The sequence below is a fragment of the Manacus vitellinus genome, unplaced genomic scaffold (assembly GCF_001715985.3).
Source record: "Manacus vitellinus isolate BGI_N305 unplaced genomic scaffold, ASM171598v3 scaffold_22_pilon, whole genome shotgun sequence".
In the NCBI taxonomy this organism is placed as follows: domain Eukaryota; kingdom Metazoa; phylum Chordata; class Aves; order Passeriformes; family Pipridae; genus Manacus; species Manacus vitellinus.
In genome coordinates this window covers 9,846,643-9,861,418 of record NW_021939632.1, presented here as the reverse complement: position 1 = coordinate 9,861,418, position 14,776 = coordinate 9,846,643, and the positions used below count along the sequence as shown (strand labels likewise).

At 35.3% G+C, this 14,776-nt stretch overlaps 1 protein-coding gene across 1 annotated transcript in view; it reads left to right on the top strand.

Moving 5' to 3' along the window:
* Positions 1 to 14,776, top strand: part of PLA2R1 (phospholipase A2 receptor 1) — a 36,883-nt gene that overhangs the window by 4,447 nt on the left and 17,660 nt on the right. Inside the window, exons 4-16 of the mRNA XM_008933862.3 lie at positions 471 to 584; positions 1,204 to 1,347; positions 2,321 to 2,509; positions 3,862 to 4,019; positions 5,409 to 5,516; positions 7,578 to 7,690; positions 9,817 to 9,986; positions 11,224 to 11,426; positions 11,721 to 11,866; positions 12,367 to 12,451; positions 13,401 to 13,533; positions 13,921 to 13,956; positions 14,470 to 14,627. Of these exons, the coding sequence (XP_008932110.2) occupies positions 471 to 584; positions 1,204 to 1,347; positions 2,321 to 2,509; positions 3,862 to 4,019; positions 5,409 to 5,516; positions 7,578 to 7,690; positions 9,817 to 9,986; positions 11,224 to 11,426; positions 11,721 to 11,866; positions 12,367 to 12,451; positions 13,401 to 13,533; positions 13,921 to 13,956; positions 14,470 to 14,627 (1,757 nt within the window). The remainder of the gene's footprint in view (positions 1 to 470; positions 585 to 1,203; positions 1,348 to 2,320; positions 2,510 to 3,861; positions 4,020 to 5,408; positions 5,517 to 7,577; positions 7,691 to 9,816; positions 9,987 to 11,223; positions 11,427 to 11,720; positions 11,867 to 12,366; positions 12,452 to 13,400; positions 13,534 to 13,920; positions 13,957 to 14,469; positions 14,628 to 14,776) is intronic.

The following is a 14,776-nucleotide window of genomic DNA, read 5'->3' as shown; positions in this document are numbered from 1 at the left end:
CTTTTTGTGGGTATTTTAGTGTATGTGGAGAAGATTAAGCTGAGGAATGGGTGGTAGAGCTCTAATGCAAAAGGTTGCCTTGGGTTTCTTGCCCATTCCTTCCCATTATTACTGGTTTTCAATAGCAGGATATAAACTAACAGGAAGTTTTAAAAATTATTTAATTAGCTTTTTGATATGCATACAAGACGGTAAGGGGACTGAAAGTTGTTTGGTTTATGGAAAGCTGAAACAAGCTAACTGTTATGTAGCTGCTTGTTCTAGACTTAACTTCTAAGGTCAGCAACAACTTCTGCAGGAAAGGTTTGCAGGATGAGTGGCCTTTGAAGGATTTCAGACTTCTGAGTTTATTCCTTTTCATCTTTGTGTTGATTAACAAAGTAACAAGTTAGGAGAGCAGATGTGTCTGTAGATATTTTAAAATACGGGGAAAGCATGGAGTAATACTTTGTTTATTTTTTCTTTTTCAGGGCAGTTAAATGCCACAGACATGATGCTGTGGATGGGCTTGAATCGCCTGGATGATGATGCTGGCTGGCAGTGGTCGGATGGAGCACCACTGGTGTTTGTGAACTGGAGAGCAAGTACTTGCTGTTCCTTTTGCATATGTTATAGCAGCATACACTGCTGTTCCTATAGCTATATTCGAAAATTGAATTAAGTGAATTTTTTTGTTGTTGTTGAAATATTAGTTCATATTCATTAACTGAAAGCCTTTCTAGGGATGTAACATAATTGAGGTTAGATCTGTTCACAACATTAATGGTCTAGCCCTTTTGTCATTTACTTTTAAAAGTATTTTTAAGATTCCAGTTGCATATTTAGAAAATGTAGCTGGTTTCATGGAGGAAAGGAGTTTCGATTTGTTTATGTTAACATGCTGTAATTAACATTTGCACATTAACATGAGCTTTGTGACTTGGTTTGCTACATTTTAAGGTCTGTCTATCAGCAGACATAACATAGACACTAGAGCTTGTTTCAGCCTCTCATCTGATAAGTGCAACCAAGGAGGCATTACTACACATGTAATTCATGGTCAGTGTTCAACTCTCCATAGTATTGGTGTAATATTACTAGAAGTTTGGGTGTGCAGGGATGTTTGTACCTTCATTCAATAAGATGCAGAGAACCCTACAACACCATTTTACAAGTAAGAACTGATATTTTATAATTTTGTGCTTCTCAAAAATGTGTTTGCAGATGTCTCTGATAACCGTTTTAGAGAAAATCATTGTGCAGTGATTAATCCAAAATCTAAGTATGGCTGGCACAGTTATTTATGTGAATCTGGATTGCCTTTTGTATGCAAAAAATATTTAAATAAGATGGAGCATGAAACATTGGGTAAGTCTCTTAATGTTACTGTATCTTATTTGTGGGTGTGCAGGGAGAACAAGTGAAGCCACTTGAATATAAAGTCAGCAGAACAGAGTCTTAGCTGCACTAAATGTGTCAGTTTGATAGGTAAAGTTTATTTTAACTGATGTATTAACACTTTCTTCTGTTTAAATTCAGTTGCGGAAAACATGTTGAGAATCTTAAAACTAACAAATAATTTTAATATAAATAGCACTTAATGGATTCCTTCCGTGATCAAAATGCTCATTCTGTTTATATTACAATAAGAACCATGGATTTACATTGAAAAACAGGTTTTCAGTGTGGATGGAATTAATCAGTGGCACACAGAAAAGAAAGTTATATAAATGCAGCTCAAAATTTGCAGTTATTTTTATGCTGTGCTGTACTTTTGATATACCAAAAAAGCATTATTTGTGATTATATAGTGAATATAGGATATATAGTACATAGAATGACTTAGACTGCCATTCTGTGTGCAAGTTAAACACAGAATTGAGTTTATTCTAACATAAACATTTACTAAATAAAAGCAATTTACATGGGTTCAACTTCTTCCTGACATCTTAAAAGAAAATTTGGCTGCTTGTTTCAGATAATGAGGAAAGACTTAGCCAAACTTTTTGTAGGTAATGCATCTGAAAAAGCTTTATCTGTTTCTGAATCACGTTCAGAAGTAATAATGGAGATACAATGTGTTTTAAGCTGAATTAGTGTTTGCACTAGTCCAGCAGCCCACATGGTTGAATCATCAAATAAAGTGGAACAAATTTCAGTTTGCTTGGTAGGTGATGTTCCATAGAGGATGTGTTTTGTCCTCCGTAAGTCATCTTGGAAAACTTTGTTTTCAACATTTGAAGATTAAAAAAAGATAAAAAATCTCTGAATGTGTTACGAACATAGCATAACCTTGGCAAATCTGTCTAATATGTCTGAACTTTGTATGCTCAATTAAAAGATACATGGAAGTATTATGCCACTCGTTGTGACACTGGCTGGTACCCACACCATCGCAACTGCTACAGACTTCATAAAGAGGAGAAGACCTGGAACGATGCTTCTCTCTCATGCCAAACTGATAATAGCAGGCTCATTAGTATATCCTCCATGGCAGATGAAGAGCTGCTAATTAACTTGCTTGAAAGTGGTGAGTTTTGGGAGTTCAAGCATGCAGTGTTTCTTGGTGTTTTGTGGTGCTCTTTTGTGCAGCCTTTAACATTTTTAGCCATCTAAGCACTATATCACATGGCATGCCCAAATTATGTTTACAAAAAAAGAAAACATGATCATGCTGCTCCTAGGAGTCTTATAAATGTATAGAGTCACCTTCTCCAGTAACAATTCTTAAAATATGAATCCACAGATTAGACACAGTGAGGCTGCAGTAAACGTAGGTAGCTTTTGTCCTTTCCTGTTCTTGCCTATTTTGCAAACTGTTGCAAAATATTCAGTGATCAACCTTATAGTAGAATTGTGCATAGAAGCAAAACCAATTCAATTTGTGTTTTGCTTTCAAGCTGGCCTCGTCCACACTGTAAAGTTGCTGCTGCTAGTATGAGGTCAGAGTCCCTTTGATGTCAGCAGGGTGTATCAAAGGAGTTCTGCTGGTTCCCATTGTCCTAAGAGGTAGCATAATTATACAAGGAACTTAACGATCAAAAGCTCTTTGATGCATCAGTGCCAAGACTTTTGTTGTCATAACAGCCACAAAGAAAAGCAAATATTTTTTGCCTGCCACTGACATCAGTGTACTGGCAGAGCTACACAGTTTTGCTGGGAGTTTAAGCCTCCCAGAGCTTGGGCACAGTCACATGTGGAGATTAGGAGATTAACCACTGCATCATCTTCCACCCCTCCATAGATACCAAATACCATTATTTCCAGTGATACTGCAATGGGTAGATGTAATTGTTCTCAACTTATATTCAGCTTCAAAGTCTGCTGCTTCTCTCTCAGGCCTGCTTCAGGCTTGTCTTCAGAAGAAGGGCTTAGGGGTCTGAAAGCCTGACTGCTTTTTCTGTTTGTAGTAACTGGCCAAGTAAGACATAACATCAAACCGCAAGCCTTGTCCTTCCTAGGTCTGTCAGCCACTGTGACTGCAAATGTGCTGTCACTGGAGCCTATAAGCACTCGGAGAAACCTAAAGCTCAATGTGCATGGAAAGATTTTAAGAAGAAATATTTCACTTCAATGTCAGTTTTTCTCCACCGTTCACTTCAGAAAAGAACATATGCTCCTAATTTGTATTTTTTCAGGATTTCAAAGCATATTTTATTGCATATATTGGTCTATTTTTGAAACAATTTGGTTTTCGAGGGCAGTAGAACATAATCTCATCAGTAGGGTTTCCTAAAGCTTATACAGCTTTTTTTTTTCCCTGAAAGAAGGACATTCCTATGAAAATCCCATGAGTAACTTTTAATAGTAGTGTTGATATTACAAGAAAAACAGGCTTTATTACTTCACCATTAAAATCTGAACTCACTTATTCTTTTACAGAAAATGTAACTGAAACATGGATTGGATTATACAGTAATAACACCCCTGTTGTTTTTGAGTGGTCAGATAGCACCCCAGTAAAATTCTCTAATTGGCATAGCCAAGAACCTAACACCTTTCAAAGAACAGGACAACTCTGTGTTTCAGCACAAGGATCTGTAAGTTTTCTTTTTGAAAGAATTAGACACTTTTATTTTAGGTCATAATAATTTTTTTCTTGCTATGCGTACTTCTTTAAACCATGACCTGGAGTATGACTTTCTTTTTTGATTCTTAATATATTCATGTTATAGGATAAATGCAGTGTAGCCTTTAGAAACCAATGCGTTTTCCAGCGCTGATGCACAGAAAATTAATCATAGATTTTGAACTTATGTTCAATAAAAAATGGTACATACGTAAAGCTTGCCAAATGGAAGAGAACCAATATGAGTGGGTAGTTTGATAAAGTATTTTAAAATCCAAGTAGTATGTATCATAATTTATGATGCATCAGTTCTTGTCTTGAAAGCTTCAAATTCATGTTTTGAAAAACTGTCAGCTGTGCCTATATTATCTTGGTGTCAGTATCAATAAATTTTATGTAACATTTTTCAAAATCATGGTAGTCTAGGTCTACATGAAATTATAGAACTTTACAGCAGGAAAATTGACTTGAAATTAACCAGGGGTTGTAAAAGTGAGAGTAATGTTAAAACAACACTATGTCCTGTCCTATTGGTATTTATGGCACTGTCAATTTTTTTGTAATTTGGTCATGCATTTACTTTACTTTTATAAATAACAGTACTTAAATGCACTAATACATGACTTACATAAGTAACACTATAATCTTCTTTTTTTTTTTCTTTTTTGCAAAGTATGTTCTGACTAAGTGTGAAAACTGTATTAAAAAGAGTTTCTGTTGTCTCTACGGTAGTGGGTCCAGGTTGCAATCTTTAATTCAGGGGAAAGCTGGGGCAATTTCCAATGACCTGGAAAAGTAGGTTTCTATTGGAAGCAGAAAATAGGACTTTGGTAAAATTGTGGGGTTTAGATTCACGAAGTCATGGTTTACTCAGTTTTCAAGTGTAAACAAACAAATGAAAGTGAAAAATACAAAGGAAAAGGAGGTTCAAGATAAAAATTTTCAAGCATTACTTTTGGTACATATCCAGGATTTACAGATCTGCAAAAATTATATGGTACAAACTTTGTAATATCTTGAGTAAGGACTGTTCAAATATAAAGATTAATCTTACAAAGAACTATGATAACTAGCAAGAAAGTAAGTGCTCTGGCATGGCCATAATGTTAGTTCATTAAGATGAATTACATCCCAAAGTCTGATTCAAAGAGACAAACCCATTTGTATAACTGATTTGAGAATCCTGCCGACAGTGTTGGTAGAAATAAATGGTCTATCTAAGGACAAATATATGTAGTGAGAAAAATTATTTATTTTTTACTGAAGAGTTAAAAGAGGAGGAGAGATTGTAATCTAATATGTGTATAGATATGCATGAGAATATGAATATGTACAGAATATACTTCTTTTTATCCCTTAGGAGGGACGTTGGAAGATAAAAAAATGTGAAGACAGATCTTTCTACATTTGCAAAAAAGCAGGGGAATTTGATAATGTCTCTCCTGAACTGGGATCAAGTTGTCCAGAGGTAAGGGAGTTTGTGGTTGTTTTAGAACCATACTTATAAAATAGAATTATATGGGAAACCTCTAAATACAGCTACAGAACATGTAGATGTAATATGTAGTAGATGTAGATAATTGTAGTTTTTCATATTAAAGACAGCATGTTTTGCTAGGAAAAAATCTGTTTAGTTTAAAAGTATGTAAACTAAATTTTAATGTAATATTAAAAGCTTTCAAAAGATGCCTTTCATGGCTTGATGTGTTGTCAGTGGTTGTGACCCAAGTTCCTATTTTTTCTAGATCAAAAGTGAAACCCCTTTTGTCCACCATCTGTGCAAATAATGACTGTTATGTGATGCCTCATCCCACACATGGTTTTCATACATTGAAATGGAATGTCAGGGTGAAAAACAATCAGTTCCATTGACATGGAGAGTGAACTCTTCCACTTGTGCATTAGCTTTCCGTTTGCTTTCAGACACAAATGGGAAGGAGCACAGCTGTGTCACTAGGACATTGCATCAGGTCTTCAGGCTTTTAGGCTCTGCATTCTGCTAGTAAAAAAGTAGCATGTAAAGTATGATTTCATTTGCCATCAGTTCTTTTTCACACTGCGAGAAGACCAAATTTTTAGACTTTGTTTTATTCAAAACTCTAGCGGAAAAAAATCTCTCTTCTCTAATTGCCTTACTCTTTAGCTCATTGCCTTCCTTTTTTTAATTTCATGTTCTGTTTCTTGAGAAATGAAGAAACACAACCAATTCAATTGAATTATAAGAAGGTTGAAGCTGAACTGTTTGGAGTCAGCTGCAGTATTTCCCCAGACATACAATGGTCAGATCCAGCGTTCTTCTCATACCATTATGGAAGTTACTGCTTTGTTCCAGCTTAGCATTTCCAAAAGTTTAGGGTAATTGTATTATTTTAATTTGGACCTATGTATTTCAGCACTCAAGAATTTTGTATGTTATTAGTGTGAGAAAGGTTTTTCACAGTCCTGACCAGGTAAAATAGTCCAGAGCATCAAGATTTCATTGACCAGCTGTAGTCAGCAGTTTGACAGCACTTCAGCTTCTCAATCCTCTGCCTCTCAGACTCGAGACTCAAGACATTGAGTCACTTGTCGTAAGTATTTCAGTCTGCTCTGGCAAATTTCCCACACAGGATAAATTTCTGCTTGCTGATGTTTCACACCCTGTAAAAACACATGCTGAAACCTCTTCTTGGTCTTTTGGCTTTGATAGATCCTTTTCTTTCCAATGTGAAAAAAGTTATATTTAGTTAATCAAAGAAGTCAGTATTAAGTGTACTCAAAACTACGATTGATTTCAGACATTTTGTTTTGTCAACTTACTTTCAGCGTTCAATATATTTGTTTTGCTAGTTTTTGACCTAACTTTCTAAAGCTAGGTCTTCATTTGATCTGGAGCTTATCCCTTTCCCTTCTTTTCTCCTTTGCTGTTAACATCACCATCAAGCAGTGTTTGATGGTGTCCATCTGGGTCCTGTGGCTTGCTCCCCATTGTGCTATTTTGTGACCTTCCCTGCAAGCAGCACCTTCCTCATGGAAAACTGAGATCATCTGGTTCTCCTCTCTGTGTGTGGCTTCAAGATAGATTGGACAGAGATAGTGTATTATCTCTTTATTCTATGCATTGTTTAAAACATGCAATCAGGCAGGTATGCCACATGAAATCAGAGCTCACACCAGTCCCAGTGATGTCTTCTGGACACTGTGGGATGTAAAATAGTAAGAAATAAAAGATTAATAATGAGATGAAATGAGGCAGACCGACTCAGTGTTCTGGCTCATCTGATAAACCATGAAAATGTGTCATTTTGATTCTGCCTTATTAGAGTAGGATGATGGTTAGTTTAAATTTTGTTTTTAGGATTTAAACTTTGAAATTTTGTTAAGTTTATCCACATTCTCAGTGACCTTGAGGGTAACTGCTCTTCAGCCACAGTAGAAAAGAGCTATAGCAATGCCAGTGATCATCAGATAGGAAGTACAAAAGGGGATCAAGTTTTTAACACCTATACAATAATTAATAATCTATAAAATAATGTTCATTTCTTTTAAGGGATGGGAAAGACATGGTGGATATTGTTACAAAATCGACAGTACCCCTCGAAGTTTTGAACATGCTTCCAGTGGTTATTTCTGCCCATCTGCACTTGTATCAGTAACAAACAGGTAGTTAATCCTATTAGACAGCGTGAAGATACCTCTAACAAGAACTATTCTAACTTAATAAAGTGTTGCATGGCAAAATATATTACCATTATGAAATAATATTTGTGTGACAGGTGAGCATAATTACTAACATTGGCTAAAATCAAAGGTGTGCTTTGCTTTATTTTTAATTGAAAATGAATTTAGAAAAAAGAAACTGTTAGGCTAATAAGCACTTATACCAATGTGCACACATGAGCATGCAGGAATCTGAAAAAAATGCTTTCTACAGAGCTGTATGACATCTTAAAGAAACTTTATACTTAGAAACTATACAGAAAAATGAAAATATGCTTATTTTTGTAATGAAAATATATAAAGGTTTCATCCATATCAATGTTTTACAAATGCTTTTATTTATGTATGCATTTTATGTGAATTCTCAGCAAATAGGATAAGAGAGTAAATGTTTGAAAGCATTTGTCACTGTTTTCCAATGCTTTGTTACTATTTTACCTTTGTTCCAGCTTTAGCAAAAGCTTCTTCCTCTGCAGATGTCCAGATGCTTGGCTTTTCTCTGTTTTCTTTGTGATTTACTCTTCATATTGGATTCCCATTGAATTCTGAAATACTGATAGATTAATTACTTAGATACTTTAGCTACTACGTATTTATTGAGTAAAGAAAACCAACAAAAAAACCCCCCAAAACCCCAAAACGCAAGGAGGAAAAATCCACTCCCTTTAGGCTAGGGAAAGTACTATAACCACCAGCAATCAGGTGGCTAGTAGCCAGAAATTTTAGGAAAACACAGGCTACCCGAATCAGGATTTACATCCATGGGAATTTGTCTTGCCAGGTGGTTTCAGAATTGTGCACAATGTGTACAGTGCTGTGCTGCAGTGTGACAGTAATCCTTTCAGGGAGGGCAAAGGACAAATTCTTGCAACTGAGCATTGGCAGCCCAAATGCTGCAGGGAGCTGAGGGAATACTGCACATCACTGGAAGCATGTCTTCTCTCTTTTTCTGCTTATTTTATTTTTTTTTTAGTTTCTTTCTTTTTTCTGTGTGTAACCATCACTAATTATTATGTTAGTTCCCAGTTCCACTGTTGGAGTAGCAATAATATGTTATTTTAGTTTTGGTGGGTTTTTTTGGTTGGTTGGTTGGTTTGGGTTTGGTTTTGGTTTTTTTAATTAATGCTGAGGTTTGTTGTCTTGGTGTGAAAAATGCAAATACTTTTCAGTTATTGATCCTAAAATATTCATTAAATAGTAGGTTGTAGAGGAAGTAAAATTGATATAAAAAGAGAACATACAGAGGAAGTGAAAATTAAATATAAGTTCTGAGTCACTCTCAGTTTTACAGATACATTCCATTTTTTACATTAATGTCATTCTTATGGTACCTAGCCATTCTTTTCACATTGTGTAAAATCAGGAAGTCATGTAAGTCTTCATGAAATTGGGAACTTATTTTGCTGTATGTTTTTTCATAGGCAGCTGATTAAATGTGCTCTTAAATGAAGTATTTTTGTATAGTCCTATACCAATTATGTCAGAATTAATTGCACTTAAGTGACAATTGTGTTACTATAGGCAACAATTATTACTTGCAAAAAGGTGTATATCTCTCACAAAACTTTAGTGAGGAAATTAAGGAAAAAGTGATTGATTCTTTCTGTAGTCAGATCAGCTAGTGCTTTCAGTCCTTCATTTCTGGTTTTTTAGTGCTCATGTGTGTTTCTGGTTCCAAAAGGATACTTCTGTGCAAAGATTTTCCTTTCTTCTATATCTTTTTCAGACCTCACTGACTTTTCTCCTTCATACAAGGAGTTTCTTATTTTTACTTGTGCATCATTAATATGTTCTGTCTTTACATCTTGTAATTCAAGCATTGAGCTTACAAGATCTCAATCTAGTGTTTCTTTTATGTGCTCAAGTGCTGAAAAAAATTAGAGAAAAGTTGTGACTTATGCTACAGACTTTTTCCTGAAGTTACCCACAGCATTCTATAAGGAAAATTAAGTACCTCTTGTATAGTTTTCTCTTCTCACATAATTTAAATAATTTCATGAGAACTATTCACTGAAATACCAATTTACCTATTGTATTCTAAAAAACTTTATTTTGATTATTTTATCAAGGTTTGAACAAGCTTTTATCAACAGCATGATCCACAGCATGGTAAAATCTGAGAGAACTTATTTTTGGATAGGATTGCAAGACCTTAACAACACAGGAGAATATTTTTGGCTAAGTACAGCAGGAAAGATTCGCTCGTTGAGCTACACAAACTGGAACAAGTACCAACCACGTGAGTAACATGCTGATAAAAAAAGCAATGGCTTGGAGAGTGGGGAGTGTGCTCTCTTCCCCATGCCACCAGTGGCTTAGCAGTGACTGAAGAGTCCCAGTCCTTTCCTCGCTGCCTGGTCAAGAGAGCAGAGAGATGAGCTTACATCTGCCACTCCGTAACTTCCTACCATGGATTGAGTTGGGTGAATTGGCAGTTGTGGAGAAGCTGTGGAGCTTCCTTCCCAGCTGTCCACCCAGGTGCTGTTATTGTGGGCTCCCAGATGTGGTTGGATGCTGGATGCCACACTTCCCACCTGCTAGTGTGGTGAGGGAAATATTAATCTAGTGTTTATTTTATGTGCTCAAATGCTGAAAAAAGTTGGGAGAAAAACCATGGTTTATGCTTCAGACTTGTGCCTGAAGTTCCCCACAGCCAGACCATCCTTGCATAGACAGCTAATCCCTGAAAAATTCTTCTTTTCCAGTGAAGTATTTTTCATACATTTCTTTATGGACTTTAATACATTTGTTGTATATATGATATTTTTCAAAAAACATCAATAAAACATACATAATGTTTTTCATACATTTCTTTCTGGACTTTTCAAGATCTTCCTGAGACTCCCAGCAAAATATCCTAGAGATGTCATGAGTTTTATTCAGTAACAGTCAGAGTTTGAAATTTGCATTTTATATGAAAAAAGAGGTCAGAGATTGACATACATTTCTGTGAATAAGAGCCTGTATATGGAGGTTTCTTCTTTTTCCCCTTTAGTTTGTTGATACTGGGTTTGCATGTTTGATTTTGTTTGTTTTATGGTAATTCAAAGGAAAGCATTCCAACAAAACAAAAAGTGAAAAAAATAAAACAATTGTTCAACCTTTGAAGCATAAACCTCTTAGCAATACCCAAGAATAGAGACATAATAATAAGACACTCCATTTCACTAATTGCTTCTCAGGTTTGGACGCTTTACATTTATTGCTTTATGACTGCATTTTGCAAAAGTTCTGTTTTTAATTGCATTTCATCCTGCATTTTATGAGAGGAACCCTTTGTCATGGTTCATTTTACAAGCTTAAGTCAACCAAGATGAGCTTATAAACTGGCTGCTGACCAAAGAATTTCCAACTTTTGTAACTTCATCAAGGTTTTGTCCAGAAACTCATGCTAATAAAACAGCCATTTCACAAAAAATTCACAAAATTTGGATGCTTTATTCTGATACTCAACACATATTCATTCCCATGTCTAGGCCATTCTGGGGGATGTGTGGCTATGCGAGGACAGCACCCCGTTGGTTATTGGGAAGTGAAAAGCTGTAAGAACTTCAAAGCAATGTCGTTGTGCAAGCAAAAAATCAGTTCTTATGAAGAACCTGAACTTACTTTTCAAAAACATTTGAGTTCCTGCTATTTTGGATGGGAGTCAGAACCTCATCTGCTCAACTGCTACAAGGTACGTGTCAAATTTGCTTTGAAGTTTTCTGATTCTGCACCAGCTTAGGGATACGCTGTTCCTGAAACATTTTTGAAAATGCATTGTTTCTTTCACTCAACAAACAAAAATTACCTGCTACCATCCTTCACTGCTTTTTAAAGTGAATGAAAGTATTAAGATTCAGAACTATGCTTAGAATATACATCCCTTTACTTCAGAAAAAAACATGACTAATATTTGATTTTTTTGACTTTCTGAAACCACTGGTCTCTCAAATCAACTACATTTATGACAATGTTTATTTTATTGCAGATATTTCACAATGAAAAAGTTCTGATGAGAAGAACATGGGATGAAGCAGAAGCATTATGTCAAGATTTTGGAGCACATCTTGCTAGTTTTAGCCATATCTATGAAGAGGCATATTTAAACAATCTATTATATACAATTTTTGATAGGTAAATATATTTTTAACATCAACAAGATTTATCTTAATCATACTAATATGCAAAAATAATCTACAATTTAAGTGTAGATTATTACACCACTTTACTAGTGTCTGAGGAAGTCCCTACTCTAACATCAACTTAAAAATAGGTGAAGTGTATTAGCAGCATTATAATATGATTCGTTTTGAAGATGATCTTTGTGGTAGATGTTGAGCATCTCTTACTGTCGAGGCGATATTCTTGTGAGTTAACATTCCCCATTGAAATGGAGGCTCAACTATTTTAATCGTATTTTAAATGTTTTCATCTTGAAAAATATAATTTAACACTTTAGTAGGAAAAACAGTTTACTTCAAGGGTACTAAAAAGTTAAGGAATATATTAGGGAATGATGTATTGAAATCAAGAAGAAATTAATATGTGTGTTTGTACTATTAAAAAAAAATTGTTTCTGACATAGCTACGGAAGAAGTGCATGAGAAATGTTGCTTTCTTTGTTTCCATTATAGAACAGAAGAAAGACAGTTCTGGATTGGATTTAATAAAAGAAACGCACTTTCTGGAGGGACATGGCAGTGGTCTGATGGAACACCTGTAACTATCTGTTTACTCTGTATTTCAGTAACCTTTCAAGTCATATCTGAGCATACCTACAAAAATAAGCCTTGTGAGCAAATGGTGGCCAGAAAAACTGTTTTGTTTTCATGTCCACATGGTCACTTAAAGTAATTGTTACAATAGTATTAACAGTAAACTGCTATTAAAATAGCAGCTTGTGCAAAAGGGCTGTGCAACTGTGAAAGGAACTTGGTAGGATTATAAAGTTTTGCAGACGTGTGCTTCCCAGCAAAGTTGGCTGTGTTCAGCCCAGGACCAGGCATATGCAGAGTGAACACATGTGCACATGTGTGTATAGACATAGTTACATAGGTATGCAACACACATTGGAAAGCCTTAGAGCTGTGCTTACATGCTTTGTTTGTTCCTTGACTGTTAGGTTCCTGCCCGCATTCAGAACTAAGTCTTTCCTTTTTTAATACTGCTTTTGACATTGCATCCTTGAAGATGTTGATGGTGCATGATATACCAATGGTTAGCACCTGGGATTTAAACATCAAACAGCTGAAGAAGGGTCACTTTTTAAGACTGAAAACCAATTTCGGTTTTAAGAAAAGCATCAGGTCTGCTGTTGTTGCTTCAGTCATTTCAGAGTGCAAAGTGCAATCATGCACTATGTTGAACCAAAGCAAAGGCTGCTAAATGTGGGCAACTGCTGTTAATCATATCACAAAATTGTTAGGTTTCATAGCTATTGAATTATTTTTATGAAGAAGAAGTCTGATATAAGATGGAAAAGTTGGACAGAACATGACTATGGACCCTATTTTTTGCATTTACCACCACAATTTAGGTGGTCCTTTAGTTGTTGCTTATGATGTTTTTATTGTACGCACATCTAAATCCTTCCTTTTTCTCCATGATGAGATTTTTAAATGCTTCTTCTTGGATTGTCAGCGAAAGAGAATCAATGTGCTGTTTTCAGGTTGTATCTTCATTTTTGGAGAACAAGTATGCTGAAGATGACTCAAGAAACTGTGGTGTGTTCAAAGTAAACAGAACAGTCTTTCCAGCACACTGCAATGAAAAGCGTGAATGGATATGCAAGATACCAAAAGGTGAAATGTTATTTAACATACATTGTCTGATATACCCATTACTTGCAATTCAGGAGGGACAAGAAAAAAAAAATCTAAAAATCTACGTTTTTGCCACCTCTGGAGTTCTCATTGGTCTTCTGCATGAAATCATGGCAAAGCCATATGGCTTACTCCATTAGCATTAGTTGGCCAGTTAACAGATCTAATGTGTGCAGTTAGTTTAAAAATGTATAGCAAGATAAGCAGTTAGTTAGCAGTAGTTATTCAACATTCTTATTCATAAAGATTACTCTAAATGTTTTTCAGTAAGTGCAGCTGTTACTTTATTTTATTCCATGTTTAACCCCTTTTTTGGTCCCTGAATAAGAATAGCAATATTCTTAATGATTTTTTTTTTTTTTGCAGGTGTTAAACCAATGAATCCAGTTTGGTACACAGCTGGTATGAAAACATTTTCTTTTTTTCATCTTGATACCATATAACTTGAAAATACAATTTAAGCCTTTGGTAAAAGTAAAATAACTAAAATATTCTGAGTTGAAAATTTACGTTAAGGGACTCTTTAGGAATTTCTTGTTACAGATCAAAATCTACCACTGTTGTTTAGGAACACTAGAACATCAGATACTGCACTGGTTAGGTTAAGGAATATTGTGAGTAATAAACATAGGAGTTTGATAACCTCCCCATCACATTAAAGCTGCCTTTTTGCTAAATCTGGACAACTCTCTTATATTGCTTCAGCCTTATGGGATAGAATATTAGAAAAAAAATTATTCATAGTGCATTTTTTCCCCACAAATTAATATGTTAAATATGTTAAATGTGGTTTTGCTGTTCATTGTGGCATATTTGTCCTCTGACACGTGGATGAAGGCAGGCTATGGGGTAGAAAAAGATGAGACTTGAAATGAGTTTTTACCCCTGCATGCCACTGACTCTCTTGTTTTCCAGAACTGCCATGGTCATATTATCAAGGCGCAGAATATCTTTTCCATGTCAGTCCTGCGGACTGGGAAACCTACATGTTTGTCTGTGAATGGCTTCACAGTGGAATGGCAACAATAAATTCTCCTGCTGAACAAGCCTTTATTCAAAATAAAATAAGGAAGGTAAGAAAAACTACTCCTTTTAAAAAATAAACCCTCAGGCAGTAACCAGATATTTTGTGCTGCATCTTTTGGAATATCTGTCTGACTGTTACTCCAGGTAGAATTCAAAAGACATTTGACTTTAAAAACAATGCTCTTGCCGTCTTCAT